The sequence below is a fragment of the Helianthus annuus genome, chromosome 2 (genome assembly GCF_002127325.2).
Source record: "Helianthus annuus cultivar XRQ/B chromosome 2, HanXRQr2.0-SUNRISE, whole genome shotgun sequence".
Classification (NCBI taxonomy): Eukaryota; Viridiplantae; Streptophyta; class Magnoliopsida; order Asterales; family Asteraceae; genus Helianthus; species Helianthus annuus.
In genome coordinates this window covers 161,254,679-161,277,831 of record NC_035434.2, presented here as the reverse complement: position 1 = coordinate 161,277,831, position 23,153 = coordinate 161,254,679, and the positions used below count along the sequence as shown (strand labels likewise).

Here is a 23,153-nt window from a genome sequence, read left to right as displayed (position 1 = left end):
GATGGAAAAAAATTGATCAGCTCCTTAAGGAAAAGAAGAAAGATTTATTTAATACATACTATGGAGGTTATTAATTTAATACATACTACGGAAGTGTGTAATACTACAATAGTTTGAAATTTACTAAGTAGTATTTAGTTTTCCAAAACACTATCATAAATCATCACCAATGTTTTTAAAACCGGACCAGTAATTGAACTGGCCTCTCTACTGGTTCACTGGTCAAGTCGATCGGACCGGTAGAACTGGTTTAGAAAAAGAAACCAAGAACTTAGATAGCAAACTGATATGGGAAGATGGTATCTTCAAAAACACACAACAAAGCAACCTGTAGTGATAGTATACCAGAACTTTAAAGACGGAAAAAGAAACAAAAAAAAAACACGACCCAACCATATATTTGTTAACCCGAGATTCCTTTACATACAGTTGCCTCCTGGAAATTAGGCTGCTACTATCGTCAAGCGACTCAAAATATTGGCTTACTTATTTTTTGTATAACCAAGGCGCTAAGGTTTGGCCAGTTTTGCGAGTTTCGTCGAAGGGTTTGTTTTCCCGCATCTGGATCCAAAAGATTTGAAATCTCGCCATTTTCATCCGGCTCGTCAACTCCATCCATTTTTCTCCGGTAATTTAGGGGTATTTATGTCTTTTTTGTTAAGTTAAAAGGGCAATTCAATATTTTTCAGGGTATTCGGTCTTTTTACATGAAGTGAAGAAGACCGAATTGCCCTTTAAGTTAAGGAAAAAAGTAGAAATATCCTTTTTGACCTAACGAAGGAAAATGGATGGAGTTAATGAGCCAGATGACAATGGCAAGATTTTAAACCTTTTGGATCCAGATGAGGAAAAAAAACTTTTGGACGAAAGTCGCAAAACTGCTCAAACCTGAGGGACGAAAATGGCATTTTACTCTTTTAATTTATACAAAAAAAAAGCTCATTTAGGCATGCGAGCTTAGCGAAGCTCAGTATATATAACTCTGGCTCATGCTTGTTTAAACTCCGCTCAATTCGAGCTTTTAGCAATCCGAACTGAAGCAGCTCAAGAGCCGAAGATAAATAAAAAAGTAAAAAAACACGAAGCCCATTTATTTGCTAATGGTGAGCTTTACCTTAACTTTCCTATATATGTGCTGCTGCCTTTTGAAATATCTTTTGCATTTAAAGAAGTTATATAATATGTACATGTAGCACTTCTACATTTTTTTGCAGCAAGAAGAAACTTCCCATGATAAAACGTAATATTATGATTTGAGCATAAAAAAAACGCAAAAGTCGGGTATTTTGGATCTAGATTTTGCTTCATGTTAAAATCAAATACCCAAAAAGAGAGGCAAAGAAGTTCAGAAAGCCAAAACCGATTGCACTGATTACACAACAAAACACGTTAGCACTACCATGTATTCAGTAGCTATAAATTTACAATATAGACGTAAGAGGTAGAAATATGAACCCATTTATTTATGAATGAGTCGACTCGGGTCTGTTTATCTCTAACGGGTCAACCAAAACCGGCTGAAAGAGTCGAACAGGTCAAAAGTTTCCCAGAAATAGATTAGTCTTGTGAAGATATATTTTTGAGAATCAAAGCGTATATTTGGTTGTAATTGTAATTGGTTTTTTATTGATTATGAATAGAGAATACAAGGCCCTATATATAGATAAACTAATTACAGTTTAGTACCCTCAATAATAATAATCTTGTCTATCTAAACAATTTAGTCTAACATTCCCCCGCAAGTTGAGGGCGGGGAACGACCTGCAACTTGGACCGTAGAAACTCAAATCTTTGTGAAGATAAGGGCTTTGTAAACACATCAGCAATTTGATCATCAGTCGAGATAAACTTGACATTCAGCTTTTCTTGAATAACTTGTTCACGAACAAAGTGGTAATCTACTTCAACATGCTTTGTGCGGGCATGAAACACTTGATTGGCAGAGAGATAGGTTGCACCAAGATTATCACACCAAAGCGTTGGTGCCTTGCTAACTAGACCGAGTTCATGAAGTAGAGATTTTAACCAGATCAGTTCTGCGACAGTATCAGCAATAGCCTTATATTCGGATTCTGTTGAAGATAGAGGGACAGTTCGTTGTTTGCGAGCAGACCAAGAAATAAGGTTGGAACCCAGATAGATAGCATATCCCCCCGTGGATCGACGATCAAGAGGGCAACCAGCCCAGTCAGAATCCGAGAATGCCCGAAGATTAGTAGCCCAATGGGATTCAGAAAAGGCTTGTAGCCTGGACCCTGTGTTGTGACGAAATAGTAGGCCAAAATGAGCCGTGCCCTTCAGATAACGCAATATGCGCTTCACACCAGCCCAATGATTCTTGGTAGGAGCATGCATGAATTGGCACACCTTATTAACTGCAAAGGCAATGTCCGGGCGAGTTAAGGTTGCATATTGAAGAGCACCTACCGTCTGCCTGTATCTGGAAGGATCATCAAGTAAAGGACTATCACCAGGTAAGAAGACATGAGAGGTACTCATAGTGGATGATACGGGTTTGCAGTCTGCAAGACCTGCTCGGTGAAGAATATCAAGAATATATTTGCGTTGAGACAGAACCAGATCAGAACCATGATGCACCACTTCAATGCCCAAGAAATAATGTAACTGACCCAAATCTTTGAGTGCAAACATAGAGCTGAGATCTTTAATAACATCATTAACAGCCCTAGAGTGATTACCTGTAATGATAATGTCGTCTACATACACAAGAAGATAGACAAGCGTGCCACTTGAATTTTAAATGAATAGGGACGGGTCAGTTTTGGACCCGTGAAAGCCCAACTGAAGAAGAGCCATTGACAGTTTTGTAAACCAGGCACGAGGGGCTTGCTTGAGCCCATATAAGGACTTGTGTAATAAACACACATGATCTGGCCTGGTTTGATCAACGAAGCCTGGAGGTTGTCGCATATAAACTGTCTCTTGAAGATCACCATGCAGAAAGGCGTTTTGGACATCTAACTGTCTGAGAGACCACTTATTTGTAACAGCAAGTGATAAGATAGTCCTAATAGTAGCAGGTTTGATAACTGGGCTGAAAGTCTCATGATAATCGACCCCATGTTGCTGGTGAAATCCTTTTGCCACAAGTCGTGCCTTGTACCTGCTAATCTTTCCATTTTGATCCGTTTTCAACCTGTAAACCCATTTACAATCAACGACGTTAGTATGAGGGGCAGGGGGAACTAATGTCCATGTCCCATTCCTATGTAGCGCATCCAACTCGTCAGCCATCGCTTGGCGCCATTCTATAGACTTATTAGCAACGGTAAAAGAGGTGGGCTCAATGGGTAAGGTGGGGGTGGTGGTGGCAGTATAGGCAGCGGGATCATAGCGAGTGGGTGGCTTGGGATGGGGACGTAGGTTGGGAGGCCGTGGTCTAGGAGTTGGGATTGATTGGGCCGCGTGCATGGTGGGTTCGGTTGAGGGTCCGGGAGACGAGTTAGTGGGTGGTGAAGTGGTTGCAGTTTCAGGTGAGATGGTGGCGGTTGGTAATGGATCCGTGGAGGGTGGTGGGGGTGGGATGGGTTCGGTTGGAAAACCGGGTGGTGGTTCAGGAAAGATGGATACATACGATGGTTCGGGCTGTGGTGAGGATTGGGTAGGTATGGGTGTGTGGTATGGAAAGATGTGTTCATTGAAGCGAACATGTCGGGCAATGTAGAGTCATTCGGTGGATGGGTCAAAGCATCGGTAGCCATGGTGAACAGGGCTGTAGCCAAGAAAGACACACGGGGTGGATCGAAATTCAATCTTATGACGATTGTACGGACGGAGATAAGGAAAACATTGGCATCCGAAAACACGAAGAAAGGAGTAATCAGGTTTTCGTTTAAAAACATGTTCATACGGAGATTTGTTGGAGGAGACACGAGAGGGAAGACGGTTAATTAAGTAAACGGCTGTTTCAAAGGCAAATTGCCAGAAACGTTGGGGAAGACTGGAATGTGCAAGAAGAGTAAGTCCAGTTTCCACAACATGGCGATGACGACGCTCGACAATCCCATTTTGCTCACTTGTGTGAGGGCAAGAGCGTCGATGAATGATACCAAGACTAGTGCAAAAGGACGTAAGAGGACGAAACTCCCCTCCCCAATCAGATTGTATACTTTTGTAGGATCGAGTATGATCTCACTGAGGAGTCAATATAAGCTAGAGCCTGCTAAAAATGTGGCGGAAACACATTTTAACATGATACGAAGATGTACGGTACAAAAAGGAGTAGAAACAGACAGATCTACACTTTAATCACTTTTACTTCACTTGATAACGATTGCCAGAAGGTCAGCAGTTCGACGTACAATCCAGGACAACGTTACAAATGAACTGAGATTGGGGGTATTTATAGTTTTCTGGAACCGCTCATGTGACATGTCCACATGAGCGATCCAGCCTGGGTCGCTTTTGTGGACATGTGTCACAAAAGCGGTCCAGCACTATAACTTTCACATAATTACATATTTAACCCCTGATCTATTACAAAATAACCTATCTAGACCATATATGTTAATCTAACTTCACAAAGACGTAGGCTTTAGACATTATGCACCAACAAACTCCCCCTTGGATGAAGCCGCAGTCTTTGTCTAGAATATTGGTCTTCAGATAGCTGCTTTGTAATTTTCTTCACGCCCTTTAGGATTCCTGCTCAATGCAACTCTTATCTTCTCATTCTTTCGTTTCTCAGCCTTCTCTTCTTCCTGTTGTTGCCTCATAAACTTTCCTCTCTTTGCTTCCATCCGACGATTTTCTCTTTCACGTTCACGTTTAGCTTTCTTTTTCATCTTTTCATCCAATTCCCACCAAGACGATTTCCATTTGCTTTCGGAATTGATTCCTTTTTGAAAGCACAGTGATACCACACGCTGGAACTGTTGAGCTTGATCTTTATCTTCTGCTTTATAACGAATCTTGTGAATAAACAAGCATTCAATGTCTTTTGCCGAACAATTCACCAGCCACATCGGATCATAGACACGAATATATCTCACCTCACTATCAGCTCTGTATGTAATGATAGCTTCAGTTGTAAGACAGCTATACACCCAATCAATGAACCCTTTGTAAAAATCTTGTTCCATTTCTGGCATAGGAATCGTCATCATGGTTCTTGGAGGCTTTACATTCAGAATAGTTTCCCGTACACCAGTTTCAGGATCTACTCTTTCAACCCGTCTTGGACGATGAGGTTTCCATTTCAGATAACCTCTGAGAGTCTCATACTTGATATATCCCCACATTGCTTTATCATTCTGTCTCACCTGATACTCCAACGTTCTCACCTGAGATAACTCATCGACATCCCACCATGGTAATGACATAATGTCATATAAACGTTTAAAGTATTGTACACCATATTCTCTTCTAACTGCATAGGCGTTGACTTGAGGAAGAAAACCCCAACTGATGATATCACCAAGAGAAGTAGATCTATCACGTTGAAAAAACTTCAAAGGCCTCTTGAACTTTCTTTCATGACTGTCTTTAAACCATTTTGAATGATCTTCTTTCTCAACATTTGATTGACTTACTTGTTCAGCTTCTTTTCTCAAGCACTCGAACACATTATCATTTACTGCTTCAGTCACCTTTTGACGTAACTCATCTCTGTTTTCAGCTGCGAAAAACTCCATTAACGTCGGAAGTTTTGATGTATCTTCAGGGACATCCTCATTATCAGAACAATCTTCTACTTCAACCCTATCGTACTGATCTGCATCCTCAACATAGTTATACTTGTAATCTTTCTGTTTATTGATATCAAAAGATTCCAGATCAGCTTCAAGATCAATTGGATTCTCGGGATTTACATCATTTAACATCTCCCTATACATATCTAGACATAAGAACAGGGGTTCGTGATGCTCTACAATCTGATTCTTGCTCGACTCCCCCTTTCCCCCAGCTTCACCACTTTCCTCATTGACTGTGTCGTTCAGCAGATCTTCAACGACTTTTTCTTTTGAAGCTTCAGTAACTCTCACACCAGAACCTCCTGCAGCGTCATCATCATCATCACCTTTCGAACTGTGACTGCTTGCAGAATAAACAAACTCTTCCTCATCATCATCTTCATCATCCTCTTCTTCTTCGCCACCAATTAACTTTGGCGATTGAATTTCTTCTTCAATTATACCCGGAACTGAGGATATAGGCACTGGATTATCTACCACCATTGAAGGCACAATAGACATTACAGAACTTCCTTCAACAGCTTTACCTTTTTCTTTCATTTGCCTTTCTACTTCTGCTTTACGTTCAGCACGAAGATCCTCTAACTTCAATTCTTCATACTTTTGTTCCACAGACGTCTCCAACATACTTTCCACAACCCTATTCAGCATGTAGAACTTATGTTCATGTAGTGCTTTAGCAGCCATAAGTTCTTTGTTCTTCAGCTTATAGTACTCGTTTTCACTTTCCCGACGACTTTTCTCCTCTTCTAACTCAGACACTCGAACTTTCAAAACATCAATTTCTGTCTGATCAACTTCAATCTTTAATTCCAACACATTGTTTTCACCTTCTAATCTCTGCACTTTTCCAGCAAGAGACTTTTCTCTTTCAGCAATTCTTTTACATTCATCTGCCAACTTTTTGTTTTCTGCTATCACCTTATCAATTCTCTTTTCCAACTTCAAGACTTGAGAATTGTTTGCAAAATCAAAATCAACATCTAGCAGATTATCATGCGGTATTGCAAGACCTCTACTTGAAGAACCATGTTGTGTTTGAGCAAGAGGAGGTGTACCAAAAAGATTTTGTGAAGAGTAAAATGTTTGATATGGAGGTGGTGATGGTGGAAACAGAGGAGATGATTGTTGTTGTGGAATAGGTTGTCTGGGTGGAGTTGAATGTGATGGAGGAGTAGGTTGTTTTGGTGATTGTTGTGGTGTTGGTTGTCTAGGTGGTGATTGATGTATTGGAGATTGTAGAGGTGTTGGTTGATGTGGAGGTGTTTGTTGACGTGGAAGTGTAGATTGTGTTTGCATGATCTTTTGAGGACGCTTTAATACTTTTATCTTTGGAGTAGCCTTCTTTCTACCTCCAGCTTTCTTTTTACTCTTAGGAGTAGATTGAGATGCAAAAATATGTTCTGGAGACGGTTCATAAGGTGCATCTTCTTTCTCATCTCTCCTCCTCTTTCTGAGTAACTTCTCTTTTTCTATCTCCTCTCTCATTCGCTTCTCACGTTCTTTTGCATCAACTACCTCAAACACAGACCCACTAGAAGAACTAGTAGTGTCTTTATCAACATCGTCGCCTTCAACATTATCTATCACTTTCTCTTTCTCCTTTTGAACCTCAGAAGTAACTGGCCTATCAACAAAATCTGCTTCTGTTGTGAACAAATCAGTCTCAATTTCAATATGTGCTACACTAGCCGCCTCTTGTTCCTTTTCAATGTTCACCTCAGGAACTTCTTCTTCAGACTCATCTATTAGCATAGTTTCAGCCTTCTTCTTTTGTTTCTTTCTTGGCTTTGATGAAGAACCTTCACCTTCAGCTACCGGAGATACAAGTCTACGTCTGCGCCCAGACTCCTTCACATACCACTCATTCTTGGTTGGTTTGAAACCCTGAATTATCTTCAACTCTGCAGCATACAATGCTTCTTTCATTTCTTCTTCATTTCTCTAGTTTTGATGACTTTCTGGATCAGGATCCACATAACTTGCATCTTTAAGTAAACCGAAGTTTTCAATCACCAACTCCGGTTCTGGATGATGAGGATGGTACTTGATCAAGTTCTTCAATGAGATATTAGACATGTGTGCTTGAACAAGAAGATCATCTTTAATGTGTCTGTCAATACCAGGATACGCACGATCTATCATCATTTGAACAAAGCGTGGATACCTCCAAACTCTAACATCCGACGCTAGATTTTCCACCATATAATGAAACACGATGTGTGAAAAGTTGTATTTCTTGTTCAAGACCAAAGCAGTTAACATGTTCATTTGATAGTCCCTCATTTGATCATAACTTCCCTTTATGTGACTCAGGGAAATCAGAATACAATGTATCAAAAACTTGAACGACTTCTGGAATTTAGACTTCAAGTAATTTCCAGTATTCAGCGTGCTTCTATATCCCAAACGCAGCATACATCCTTTCACCATTCTTTCAGGAAATCTTGTTGGATAATCGGCTTCATCAGGAAAACTCATAACTTCTCTAACCAACGCTTCGGTCACCAGAATAGTCTCTGTCTTTCCGTTCACTTCAACTTCTGCTGAAATCACTTGGTTTTCCTCGTCATACTTAGCACTGTTCCAGAATCTGCTGATATGTGATCGATACAATGGCCTCTGTTATGTCATCGCTTTCTTTACTGGTATCCGATCCATGTAACTCAGAATACTGCTGAATTCAGATAACAGAGGATATTTCTCCACATCTAAATCCACACAACTGTTGTGGATTGGATCGAATAACACGTTCCTAGATGCCTGCATAGAAACAACAAATGCCAAGACTTAGGAAAAATTCCAACTTTTGAAACTTGACCAAAAAACGGTCCAACATGGTGTCTTAAAGGCGATCTAACCAATTTCAGTCATAAAAGCGACTCAAACATCTCACAGCCCTATAGGCGACCCACATAGATAGACTAAAAAGCGGTCCAAAAAAAAAAATACACAAAACGCGATCCACCCCATGACACAAAAGCGATATAACTCTGAGATGCCCTAAAAGCGATTCTAAACTTGTTCAAATGGGCGGTCCTAACAAGTTACACATAGGCGGTTCACATATGGTACATATAGGCGGTCCACATCAAGTTCCTATGGGCGGTTCATACAGGTACACAAAAGCGATTCAGACATATTACACATAGGCGGTTCTAACAAGTACATATAAGCGGTTCAAGATAGGACACAAGAGCGGTCCTCAATAAGCTGTCTGTACAAGCGACCCTAAACACAAAATCATGTAAAACACTTCTAAACCCTAAAATTGATTCTTTAATCAGATTCTACATGAAATTCCGAATCTAAGGGTGTCTTTTAGTTTCTACAAATATACCTAAATCTCCCTAGATCTATGATCTTAGTCATTCAGTTCCGACAACACATCAAATGATCAAATTTCATCTATTAAAGCCTAATATCATACTCGTAATCATATGATAACACTATTATATTCTCTGATTTACTCAAAATCAACAATTTAAATCTTCTACAGATGATTTGACCACACAAACATGCCGACAGATATGATTCACAACTCTAGAACTGAAATTGAAAGGAAGTTTACCTTGCCGATGATGTAAAAGATGAAGATCTATCAAACACACAAAGAAACAAGGCTCAAATCGAAGAAAAACTTGAAGAACACGAACAGTTATCTTGGGTCGCCTCAGAGACAAAAGACTTATAAGCGATTTGAGTAATGGTAGAATAAGCGGGCCCTGTTCTTTATATATGAGGGTCTGAACCGCTTATTCGTCATGCCCTATGAGCGGTTCACACTGTAACATGTCACATGAGCGGTCCATAGATGTCATAAAAGCGATCCACCCTTAAATTTTCAAAAATTTCAATTTTTAATTATTTTTCAACTCGTTTGATTTCACATGCTGGCACCCAGTTGACCAAGTCCAAGTTAATGACCTTGGAACAACTGATTGATCTTCCAAGTCCAAGTTAATGGCCCTGGATAATCAGATTTATGAAGTACTTTGTCGTTTTGTTTCAAAAACAGTTCAACTTAATGAACTTTTCAACATTTAAACCAATTACACCTTTTAGCTTTCAAACATCATAACAGATCTTTGTTTGCAATCACAGCTTAACCAACCCTCATCAGACTCCTACATGATCTGCACACAGGCTTTGAACTTCCAATCCCCAGTATCAGTTGTCGAAACTAAAATGAGAAAAGAAAATCTTTTTGGGTTTAAAGCTGTACAAACAGAAATATATACACACACTATTTTTTCGAGCGTGTTAAGGGATCATATCAGCTTCTGACAGAACACAAGCACCGTTAAGCTTATTTCATTTTAAACATTTAAGCAATTCGCGTTAATTGTCGGTATATTAGTCCATTTTAAATTCTCACAGAATTTTCAAACTGTTCGGGATACGTTAATAGTGTTTTAGAGACTTAAACGTCAACGTGTGTTCCCACCTCAGTATATACTCCCGTATCCGGATCCCAGTATTCAGTCTTACAGGTGAATATACCACAACTGATATCTGTTAGGGGGTAAATGCGAAACCGTGAGAGCTCAGGTCAGAACTTCCGTTCAGCAGAGAGATGACGGCTCGACTTTTTGGTGGGTCCCCTTTAGAGGATCTTTTGCATTTCAACAGCAGCGACTATCAATTTTATTGTTTCATCAGCATGCTGAGGGTGAAGCTTATGTTTCAAAGCTTTTTGCATAAAGTATTATCCGAGGACTAGGTCAGTATTTCCATACAGCAGAAGTCCCGGGATAATACCCCAGATATCACCGAGTATAAAGACCTAGTATCTCAGAATACGGGACCTTTCAAACAGGATTTCAGGGTTACCTATATATCCTGGAGGTGTTCCCCACGAAAACGCAAGTTAAATTTAGTTTATATCCCAAACCGATCTACTAATTTTGTTAGAACCTGCCGGCACATCTTTAGCGAGACTGCTTAATTGCATTTTTCATTACATATCTTTAGCGTACAGTGCCTGTCTAGCTGATGTACTATCATTTCCCCTATACTACACAGCTCTTTTTGCATTTTTTAATGTTTTTGGATTTTTTATTATTTTATCATGTTTTTGTATTTTTCTGCGAATATCTCCCCCTAAAACTAAAACATATTTTTGTGTTTTTGTTTTTAAAGAAAAGCAGGAAATACAACTGTATAAACAAAAGTTGACAACACGATACGGTTCAAGTCAAATCGCCGCCCAGCTCGGCTTCACACTCGATAACCCTCCCAGATTGCAGATTTTTTAACCCATTTAACTTTAAAAGATAATAAAATCTCTTTTTATCAAACGGTTTCGTGTAAAAATCAGCTTTCTGATCATCGGTGCTCACATGTTCAATCCTTATTAGTTTCTTTTCGTAACAATCTCGAATAAAATGATGACGGATTTCTATGTGTTTCGTTTTTGAGTGGTGAACCGGATTTTTCGTAACATTGATGGGCGCTTCATTGTCCACAAATATTGGAGTATCCAAGAATTGCAGACCGAAATCGCGCATCTGCTGTTGAATCCAGAGAATCTGAGAACAACAGCTAGAGGCTGAGACGTACTCAGCCTCGCAAGTTGAGAGCGCGACTGCAGTTTGCTTCTTGCACTGCCAGGTAACGAGCCGAGTTCCGAAGAACTGGCACCCAGCAGTGGTGGACTTAGCGTTCTGCTTACAACTACCAAAGTCTGAATCAGCAAAACCAGATAATGTAAAATCACCCGAGCGAGGGTACCACAAGCCGATGCTTGGGCAACCCTTCAAATACCGTAAAATGCGTTTAACGATCGTCAGGTGTGATTGCTTCGGGTTTGACTGATATCGTGCGCACAAACATGTCGGATACATGATGTCGGGCCGGGAAGCTGTAAGATACATCAACGATCCGATGATCGATCTGTATAATGTTTCATCCATCTTCACACCTTGTTCATCCGGACAGATACCATGATTTTGTGCGAGGGGGGTTGATGCAGGACTGCATTCTGTCATGTCAAACTTATCCAGCACATCCTTTACATATTTCGATTGATGAATGAAAATTCCGTCGGGTAATTGTTCAACCTGTAACCCAAGGAAGAATTTCATCTCCCCCATCGAACTCATCTCAAATTTCTTCTTCATCACAACTTCAAACTCTTTGCATAACTCGTCGTTGGTGGAACCAAAAATGATATCGTCGACATAGATCTGCACAATCAGCAAGTGGCCAGCTACTTCTTTTGTGAACAAGGTGCTATCTACTGTTCCTCTTGTGAACCCGTTGTCCAGCAAGTAGGTCGAAAGCGTCTCATACCAGGCTCTCGGGGCCTGGTGGAGACCGTATAATGCTTTATCCAGCAAATACACCTTGTCTTTGTTTAGCGGATCTGCAAACCCCGGTGGTTGCCCCACGTAAACTTCTTCTCGAATCTTGCCATACAGGAATGCCGATTTAACGTCGAGTTGATAAACTTTGAAATCTTTCCATGAGGCAAAGGCTAGAAAAATGCGGATTGCTTCAAGCCTTGCTACCGGCGCATAAACCTCTTCATAGTATATACCCTCCTGCTGGCTGAAGCCCTGTACCACGAGACGTGCTTTGTTCCTCACCACGACTCCTCTATCATCACGTTTACATTTAAACACCCATTTTGTCTTTATAAGCTTCTGATTTTTCGGCAGATCGACCAGTCTCCAGACACCCAGTTTCTCAAATTGTTGCAACTCTTCCTGCATAGCATTCACCCAGCTGTCCTCGGTCAATGCTTCTTTGTAAGTTCTGGGTTCAATCTGCGAAATAAAACATTTGTATGAGACTTCTTTCTGCATATCAGCTATATCAGAATAAAAACATGTAAAAGCTTGATCTATCTGATGTCTTGTTTTGACACCACTCTGTAAATCGCCAATAATTTGTTCTGAAGGATGATAAGACAGTGTCCGTGGCATCACAGTATCAGGCACCACAACTTCCGATTCCAGATTTGAAATGTCGAGATCAACGATTTGATCAACAGCCTCCTCTGATGTCTCATTTGGTTCCTCGTCAAAGGTAGGAGCGGGTTCCTCCTCCGAGTCGTCAGAAACGTCAAATGACGGAGCTGGTTCCTCTGGTTCCTCTGGCGGTATATGAACTGTTCCACTTGGTCCAGCTTCATCATCGTGAGTGCCCACAGTTGGCGTAGGAACATCTAGCGGTCTAGATTCCGGCTCTTGCAACTGACTTTGCTGATACAGGTACATAAGAGCAATTTCCTCCTCACTCGGCTCGGACGGCAGATGAAACGATTCCCAGAGTTTGTCATAATCAAATAGGAATCTTTGTCCGGGAAGTTGTTGTGATGGCGTATGCTTCTGACAATCCACATGATGGACCTGAATCACCTTCCCCAGACACGGTACAAATACCCTCTTTAATGGGCTGGCATATCCTACGAAAAATCCTTCATTTGCTTTTGCTCCGAATTTACCATCAGCATCGATGAACGTACACGGAGAACCAAAAGGTTCCAAGAACTCAAGATTTGGCTTATAGCGATGCAACAACTCAAAACAAGTCTTTTTATATTTCTTCACTGTCAGAACTCTATTCAGAGTATAGCAAGCTGCTGACACTGCTTCACTCCAGAAGAAAATTGGAAGCTTTGAATCGGCCAACATAGTACGTGCAGTCTCAATCAGGGTTCTATTCTTTCGCTCAGCCACGCCGTTTTGTTGTGGAGTATATGGCGCACTAAATTCGTGAAGTATCCCCTTTTCATTGCAGAACTCGTACATTTTGTTGTTTTTGAACTCAGTTCCATTATCGCTTCGAATTCTTCTGATCGGCAGCTTGTACACTGTTTCCATCTTTTTGAACAAGACCATTAAAGCCTCAAACGTTTCATCCTTCTTTTCCAAACAAACGACCCACGAAAATCTTGTCTAATCATCCGTAACCACCAAACAGTAAGAATCTCCACTGATGCTTTTGACGTTGACCGGCCCAAAGAGATCCATATTCAATCTCTCGAGAGGTAACCGGATTGTGTTGATCATCTTTAGCGGATGAGACTTCCATACCTGTTTACCTTTCTTACATGCAACACAATCGTCAGATAAATGAAAATTTTTAACATTCACACCTTCTACCAAATCGTTGTGCACAAGAAAGTTCATTTTACGAATATGTATATGGCCCATCTTTCTGTGCCACATAACTGACTCTTTTTCTGTTGCTTTAGCTTTTGTCACAAAACACTGTTTTTCAGGAGTTGTTGGTGTTGCAGCGCTCATGTCTAAGATTTAAAGATCATTAACCCTAGGGGCGCGCAACAGAACCAACTCGTCAGGGACTTTAAACCCCGGTTTTAAGACCAAACATTTTGTTTTCGTAAAGTAAACGCTAAAGTCTTTGTCGCATATTTGCGAAATACTTAACAAGTTGTTTGTCAGTTCAACTATATAATTGACTTTGTCAAACGAAATGGTGCCGTTCGTGAGCATTCCTTGACCAACTATCCTTCCACCTTGATTGCCGGCAAAACCCACATAGCTTCCATTAATTGCTTTCACATCATATAATAAAGCTAAGGATCCTATCATATGCCGCGAAGCACCGCTATCCATTATCCATCTTGAGAGCACGGACTTGGGCAGCTCCTGCAATCAAACCACTAACACATCAGTTAAACAATGATGCCCATGATTTTTTAACCTCCGACACGGTACCAAAAACCACATCACACTTTTCAGTTGTTTTAGGAAAACTAAATGTAACATTTGACTCAACTTCTTTTTTATCTTGTTTTACTTTGTTATGAAGTTTCGGAAATTCCGACATGAACTTATCGAGTTCAAATTCACATTTACCCACATCATCTCTCACACATTGTGATTCATTTTTCAACTCGGTTTCCATCTTTTTAATCTCATTAGATGGTTTAGGTTTTGCGATCCATGATTGTTTTTCAAAAGTTTTCTCTTTAAAGTAAATTGTCGAAGTCTTAGGGGACTTAGAAGACTCGCCAATTTCGAAAGTCAATTTTGGCTTGTCCTCCGACTTCAACCTTTCACCCCGTTTGAGAATTCGGATCGGCGAAACCATCACTTGCTTATCTTTTGCAACGACCGGTGTTTTTGGTCGAGGTTTTTGAATGTTTTGTTTTGTAAACTTGTTGTTTTCAACCTTAGGTTTTTCAACCTTCGGTTTCTCAACAACCTTTTTAGCAACAGTTTTTATCACAACCGGTTTCTCAAACACCTTTTTACACTGCTTTACCATGTGGCCGACTTCATTGCAGCGATAGCATACACGTTTGTCATATTCGACAAATGTGCTACTCACAGTTTCTGCTTTCAGCTTTTGCGCTGCATTGAAGTCTTCCACGGCCTTTTGACTAAAAATATAATCCTTTTCGATCTCAGTACTCGGACCACAAACAAAAACATCATCAATTCTCTCTTTCGGCTTTACCACCTATTTAGCCATTCTTTTCTCGAAACCAATACCTTTTTTCTTTAATTTGTTATTTCTGTTTTTGCCTTTACCCACCCCCTCTACTTTTTCTGGACTAGTAGAGCATGACGATCCAACTGACTTGTTCAGTTTTGCAAAGAAATCATTTTTCTTTAACTCATTTACGCTCAACTCAACCAGCTTAAACACTTTTTGGACAGTCTCAAATCTAACACTCTGAAGCGGAAACTCCGTGTTGGAATAAAGTTTGTCCGACCCAACCATAGTGTAGGCCACCATAATCGAATCATCATCCGTACTTTTATCCATTTTTGTCAAATAACGGTCTAAAAAGTTTCCGTCTTCCTCAGACTCACTCCCGGATTCCACTGATTTTGCCTGTTCAGATTTCTCACTATCATCGTCCAACACCTGATCAATAACATTTTTGATAACCTGAGATGAGTTATCAATGTCAGACGCATTGAAAGTGATATCTATGTTATCAGGTAAATCATTCTCAAGTGTTTTCAGTTTTATATTTAATGCAGCTTCCACCCCATCTGGATATTTCTGTGTGTAATGATTCCACATTGGGGGTGGAACGCTGTTGAAGGCGGGTGTAGCATATGGCTGTTGTGGTACTATTTTCTCTAAGACATATGATGATGCCACGTAACTCATCAGTTTCTGATCAATTCTATCATTTTCTATTTTAGTCAACTCAAGCTCTTTTCGCAAAGATGCGATTGTGTCTAAATGAAAATTTACTTCTCTTTGTTTGTCAAATAAAGTTGATTGAGCTAGCTTGGTTGCTTTGTCGTTTTCAAGACTTTCTTTTTGTATCATTTTTATTGACCTAGACAATGTGTCGTAAGCTTCTTTTACTTGTCCTAAGTCAAATTTCATCAGATCTGCATGTTGTTTCAATTCTTGATACATAGTGTCTTTTACAAGACACTCCGTGCACGGTTGTGAACAACTTTGACACGGTTTATCAGGAATTGAAACCTTTTCACCTAAAATCTCATTCTCACAAACCATGTTACCAACAGGAATTGACTCTGACTCAGACACCTTGACCTCGCTGACCTCTACGACTCCAGTTTCTCCTAGACCTGACACTTTGTCAACTGACTCCGGAATGTCTGAATCTACCTCTTTCAATTTGCTCATAAGTGCTTTATCGGCTATATCCTTCAGAGCTTCTTCCGTCATTTCTTTCGACACATCAATTATCTCCACTACTTCATCTTTCTTGGCTTCGAATCTCGGGCACGTACCGGTTCTTGGGTCTTCAAAAAAATCTGCAAAAGAACCAAACACATTAGGAGGTAAAATTGACTTCATAGTATAGATAAATTCCTCCCGTCGAGATTCAAAACTAAGATCATCAGATACAGATTCTTCAGCTTTAGCAGAATATTTCACAGAAACATCCGTAACAACCTCCGGAAACTCTTGATCAACACCTTCAATAACTTCTTCAATCCCGATCTCAGGAACAGACTCAACATTCTCAGTAACTGTTTCTTCAACCACCTCAGAATCAGCAATATCAGCAGCTTTTCCATCAACATCTTCAGAAACTACGACTTCCGGCTCAGCATCCGTCTCGGTAATCTCTGCCACTTCAGCCATCATCGCTTGATCGTCTTTTCCAGGAATGAACTTGTCCCAACTAAATCCAGATGCAACTTTTTCATCATCCTGATTTACGATCAACGCCTTGTTAGGTTTGTTTTCAATCTGAGGTCTTTGAACTGCAGGCTGTTGGTTTGGGCGATGATATATAGCTTGCTTGTAGTAATCGTTGGTGAACGGATTCTGATGGTTTTTAACTTCGCGATTCGGACACTCCCGCTTAAAATGGCCTTTCTCTTTACATTTGAAGCAGGTGACTTTGGTCTTGTCAAACCCCAGTTTCTGATCCGGACCCGACAAACTATTTCTACCCGTGATCTCCATAAACCGCTGAGCTCTCCGGACTAGACTTGCCATACCCCACTTAATATCTATCAATTCCAGCTCTTCCGGGTCGATTTGATCGTAATCCTCTTTGGTCATATCAGGATTTCCGATCCGACCAGCAACCAACCCTTCATACGCCTCCAGGACCGAACCCAATAACGCGATATGCTGCTTTGCTGCAGTTTCTGTGATCTCATTTCCATTTTTGATGTTAATCGCTATGTTGCAATGCACCCCAGACACGACTGTTTGTTGATTTGACCCAGTTGAACTTTGAGGAGAATTATCTGAAGCTTTGACGTTCGGCTCATAGTTAACAAACGGAGTTGAATGACTTGACGAATATGCATTTGGAGTAACAGATGTAGTGTTTTCTGCACTAAAACCAGTATGAATTTTCGGACTCTGAACGTTCGAAACTACAGGACTACTCTTGTAATACAGCGATACATCTTGTGGCATATTTGCCAAATTTATCTTCTTAATTTTTACCAACTCTAGTTCATGAGCTTCAATCTTCTCTATGAACTCACTCAAGCTGTAATTCATGAAATCCGTACTGTTCTTCAACATCATTAAGTATGTTCCCCATTCCTAATAGGGAAGTGCATCGCACAATTTATCTATCCATTCTTCATTCGTCTTCTCAATGTCCAACCTTCTCATCTCCAACACTAAATGACAATATCGCTCGATAAGCTGTTTAGTTGATTCACCCTTTATCCCTGTGAAGATGTCAAACTCTTTCTTCAACAAAGCCGTTTTGCTTTTTATCATTGACGCGCTGCCTTTGAACTTTTTCTCTAATGAATACCATATTGACGCTGAAGTATCCTTATGCTGTAGTAGCACTAAAATATCTTCTTTTATCGCTTGTTGCAGGATGCTGATCATCTTCTTCTCAGCTTTGAATTCTACCTGCTCTACATCCGTCAGACTTGCAACTGCCTTTTTTGTTCTCATCCCATCTAATGGAGGCACATACTCTCTCTCGATCTTTATCCAACTCTCTAAGTGATTGGCTTGTACCCAGTTTTTAAACCTCACTGACCATCCTGAGTATTCGTCCAAACTCATCAGTTTGGGAGGTTTCTGCATTGTACCAAGCTCGTTCTCTAGATTCACATTCTGCATAATATTGGTTTGGCCTTGAGTAGCACTCACACCCGAAAACATGTTATAGAAATCTTGACTATCCATTTTCAGACTTTACGAAAAAAAAAATTTTAAACAGACACAATAAGCGATCAAGAAACTGTCAAGAAGAGCGATCCAGAAAAACACTAAGAGCGATCCACACACTTGCACAAAAAGCGATCCAGAAACTTTGCACTATGAGCGATCCAGGAAATTTTTTTTTTGGAGCGGTTCAGAAAAGCGATCCACAAACTTGACTTTCGAGCGATTCAAGAATTACCCAATGAGCGATCCAGAAAAGAAACTTTGGAGCGGTTCAGGAAACCTTGTATGTAGAAGCGGTCCAGAAGAGCGGTTCAAAGATGACGTCAGAGCGGTCCAAATTTCACGAGTGTTTTTAGGCCACTTTTAGTTCGAATTTTGATCCGAAACTTTCAAGGGTTTACAATTACTGTATTTTCCACCTACTGTCCAAAATTCAGTCCATTTTCACCGCTAAATCAGTCCAGATCTACAAAAATCCAAGAAAAACACTTCGTATCTAGCAACTAGCTTACAACTGGCTCTGATACCAATTGTAGGATCGAGTATGATCTCACTGAGGAGTCAATATAAGCTAGAGCCTGCTAAAAATGTGGCGGAAACACATTTTAACATGATACGAAGATGTACGGTACAGAAAGGAGTAGAAAACAGACAGATCTACACTTTAATCACTTTTACTTCACTTGATAACGATTGCCAGAAGGTCAGCAGTTCGACGTACAATCCAGGACAACGTTACAAATGAACTGAGATTGGGGGTATTTATAGTTTACTGGAACCGCTCATGTGACATGTCCACATGAGCGATCCAGCCTGGGTCGCTTTTGTGGACATGTGTCACAAAAGCGGTCCAGCACTATAACTTTCACATAATTACATATTTAACCCCTAATCTATTACAAAATAACCTATCTAGACCATATACGTTAATCTAACTTCACAAAGACGTAGGCTTTAGACATTATGCACCAACAACTTTTTAGTTTTGTGTTAAATTGTCGTTCTGCCAATTTAATAAAGTTTGTTAGCACGTTGTAGACATCTGATTTTTGAACTAATAGATAAAACCACATATATCTAGAATGATGATCTACACATAATAAAAAGAAACGACAACCATCAAATGATAAATCGGGCGAAGGCCCCCAAACATCACAATAAATAAGGTCTAAAAAATTGGTACTCCGAAAAGTTGAGTCTGACAAAGATAATTTGGAAGACTTGCCTAATTGACACGAAGTACATAAATTATTAGAAAACTTGTCCGAAATGGGTAAAGAAAAACGCGAAACAATGGAACGAAAAACTTGAGCATGAGGATATCCTAAACGTTGGTGCCAAGTGGTGGAAGATGCTTTGACAGCAGTGAATGCCACCTTGGGAATAAACTTGAGCTGTGGCTGACGAATGGAGTACGAGCCTTGTTCACTGGGACCCGTTAGGAGGGTAGTGCGTGTAGACTCGTCCTACACAACAAAATAAGATGAGTGAAATTCAAAGAAAACATCATTATCAACACAAAATTTTTGAACAGACAAAAGATTTTGTTTTAGTTCAGGAACATGAAGTATATCGGATAATTTAAAGGTTTTGTTAGGTGAGAAAATGGTTGAGGATCCAATGTGAAAAATGGGTAGTGGGTTACCGTCACCAATAAGTAAAGAATCATTACCAAAGTAGGCTTCAGGGTTGTCAATGCCAGATAAGTCTGGGGTAGCATGTCCATTAGCTCCAGTATCGGGCTTCCAAGTAAGTCCTGATTGTGAGCCAGCATCTGAGGAAGTAGCATAATTTGCGTGTGGCGCTGCACGTGACTGATTGGGCTGATTAGGGCACTGAGACGGGAGATGACCAATGCCACAACGGTTACAGTGGCCATAAACAGTGTTTTGGGTTGAAGCCCAAGAAAATTGACGTGTGCCACTAGTATCCCGATTGCGGTTATTTGGGTTAGCACGAGAGTTACCACGCGAAGGACCGCGAGAGCCACGGTTGCCACGATTGTTGTTAAATGACCGAGACCCAAAGTAAGCCTGTGGTTGTACTGAAGGTGCAGGATTGAGCTGATAACCCAACTGAGAGGCCATGAGTTGAAGGGTATGAAGTTGCTGCTGTATGGTATCAATATTAGGTTGCTGAGTGGGTGTGACAGCAGCCGAAAGGGGCTGCTGTGCTGGTGTGGCAGCCGCAAAAAGAGCATGTGGGACCTGCTGATTTGCAGCCAAGATCTTTGTGATCATAAAATCATGGTCACTTAGTAACCCATGGAGCTTGTTAAAGGTAACAGGAGGGGAACGAGCCAATAAGTTAGCCTTGAGGCCATTGTATTCTTCACGGAGCCCTATAACAGTTAACATGACTAGGTCTTTATCCTTCATTGGTTCACCTATGTTGGCTAGAGCAGTAGCATACTCTTGGGCCCGTGCCAAGTAGTAGGCTGGTTTTTCATCACCTTTCATGGTGATTCTCAGTAACTGACTTTTGAGGGTAAATTCATGAGAGGAAGAAACAGGTGCATAAGCGTGTTCTAGTGATAACCATACCTCACGAGAAGTTTGACCTTGAACATGTGATGTGTGTAAAATGCAACATATAAATCACATCAATTAAGGCATAAAACTAACCCCTTTTAAGTACTAATGTTGGAAAAAGAGTGTTTTTGTCTTTCTTTTGTATTTTCAGGATGAAATGAGCTCAAAATCACAAAAGAAGCAAAAAGACAACTAATTCTAGCATAAATACAAGAAAAGGAATGAAAGTAGACTGCCCGGACCCTCAACGGCACCCCCCAAGGCAAAGAAGAGAAAACAGAAGACTGAACACGCCCCGTGTCCAGCGAACACGGGGCCGTGCCCAAGAAGCAGCAGAAAAGACAAACTAGTAGAAGCTTCCATTGCCCACCACGGGGCCGTGTCCAGCGGGCACGGGGGCGTGGTGAAAGTACAGCAGGCGCATTAATTGTAATTGCGAATTACAATTAATGAAGAGAGAGAGTGTCAGACGGGCACGGGGGCGTGTCCAGCGGACACGGGGCCGTGCCCAGCCTTCTGTTCAGCCTATAAATAGGGGTGCTTGGTTTCATTCCATCTCATCCCTTGGCACACCACCTCTCTCACACTTCATCCACCACTCACCACCACCATAACACCATCATCCACCACCATCATCCATTGTCCATCGTAGAGTGTGTGAGTCGTCTCGGGATCCAAGATTGATCGTAAGAGTTCTTGACAATCAAGGCCATGTTTGCCTAAGTCTCTTACATCACTTGGTGAAGACAAGTGTTTAGTATAATACTTTTTATTTTTAATCTTTTGCACTATTTATTTGGTTTTGTATTAATGACTTTAATAACTAGTTACTTATGTTGAAGGTGATCTTTCCTTATCGTTTGTCCGTGGTGTCTTGGCGTTATTTTACTGTCTATATAAAATAAAAGATTTTCACCATTCATATCTCCACGGTCTATATGGAGGTATGTTGGCTACCTGGTCGGGGGTTAATGATACGTGGTCGAAAACTTGTTATCGTTTGTGCTTAAGTTGATGTTTTTACAAAGCTTTTAATCTTGAATAGCCTACTTTTAATGGGATTTGTGTTTTACAGGTCTAAAAGAGTTTAAGGAGCTAATCGGGAGCTAAACGGAGCACCGGGACGTGAATCGGATCAACCGGGGATGTGAAATGAACAAAACCGGGTTAATCACGAAGATTGGATGTGTTTTGGGAATGTTAACGGATTCAAAATGAATATATTGGAAGATGGCATGATAGAGGGCTGAATTACGAGTACGTGGGCGAAAACGGTGAGTAAAACGGAGCTATAACGAAGAAGTTATGAAGAAAACAGTTTCGGACGAAACAGGAAAAACTAGAGGGCGTCGGGGACGGGCTCTAGGCCGTCGCCGACGGGCTCTAGAAAGCTCCGTCATGAAAAAATGCGCGTAAACAGTCAAATAAGCCGTCGGGTGATTTCAGCAAATGTGGAGGCCGTCGCCGACGGGTCCCAGGCTGTCGGCGACGGGTTGTGGTTTCCTGAAACGCGAAAAATTGGGTATCTTTGATATAGGAACGATTCTAATTGGTCCTAACGCATTCAATTCGTGGGTTACACTCAAAATTGAGTTTTGAACTTAATCTTGGAGCCATTATCACCTACCATCTCATCCCCAATCGATCTATCATCCATCCTACAACCTTGAATCATCACCTACCATCAACACCATCCAATCTTCATTCCATAACCCTAATCATCAACCATCATTCAATCCATTCAATTCTCCACCACAAACCCTAACCATTCCTTCACCTTAAAGCTTCATGATGATCCAATTCAAGTTTTCAACATCCGTTGATCGTGCCATTTACACCATGAGCGGCTAATTTCTTGGAGGTTTCACCCCGGTGTAGGTTATTGTAAGTCTAGGGTTTGAACAATGATTTAGTTTGGTTTTGTGACAACTTGATTTGTATTTGAATTGATTGACAATTGTCTTGCATTTGAACTATATTTGTGAATTGTCGAGTGAGTTATGAAATTTGACTTTGCGAAATAAGTTTGTGCAATTATGCCTTGTCATTCAAAAGGTTTTATTTGTCCGAAGTAACGAAGTGCATTGTAGTCCGTGTATGCGTTGATAACAATTGGCACCTAAGCTTTGATGATAGAAATCCGTTAATAACATATTCAAGTGAATTAAATCTAAAACGTGTAAGAACCCTAGGATTGCAATAACCGAACCGGGTGTGAACCTTGTTTTCTCTATCTTGTCAAAACCTTTATTTACATTATTGCAATTGCTCGTTTTTTTTAGTAGTTATAATTTATATCTTCCAATCAAACAAAAATACAAAAACATATCTTAGCAAG

The 23,153-nt window shown here is 40.5% G+C and overlaps 2 protein-coding genes across 10 annotated transcripts in view; both read right to left on the bottom strand.

Moving 5' to 3' along the window:
* The window catches only part of LOC110926179 (muscle M-line assembly protein unc-89), a 46,945-nt gene that overhangs the window by 9,526 nt on the left and 14,266 nt on the right, over nucleotides 1-23,153 (bottom strand). For 2 of the 9 annotated variants that reach the window (XR_004883606.1, XR_004883605.1), the window contains exon 2: nucleotides 1,115-8,477. The exons of 4 other annotated variants lie outside the window; for them this stretch is intronic. Coding sequence is in view for 1 of the 5 variants with exons in the window: in XM_035985178.1 (XP_035841071.1) it covers nucleotides 4,623-7,643 (3,021 nt within the window). In the remaining 4 variants the exon portion in view is untranslated. Of the gene's footprint in view, nucleotides 1-4; nucleotides 8,478-14,114; nucleotides 14,336-16,289; nucleotides 16,439-23,153 lie in introns of those variants that run through there. 3 more of the 9 variants (XM_035985170.1, XM_035985167.1, XM_035985178.1) reach the window with 3 other exon arrangements.
* On the bottom strand, nucleotides 19,260-20,896 carry LOC110899255. Its single transcript, XM_022146144.2, has 2 exons — nucleotides 19,957-20,896; nucleotides 19,260-19,750 (listed from the first exon to the last, which is right to left on the bottom strand). Exons 1-2 carry the CDS (start codon nucleotides 20,741-20,743, stop codon nucleotides 19,710-19,712), a joined length of 828 nt encoding a protein of 275 aa, XP_022001836.2. The 5' UTR covers nucleotides 20,744-20,896; the 3' UTR covers nucleotides 19,260-19,709.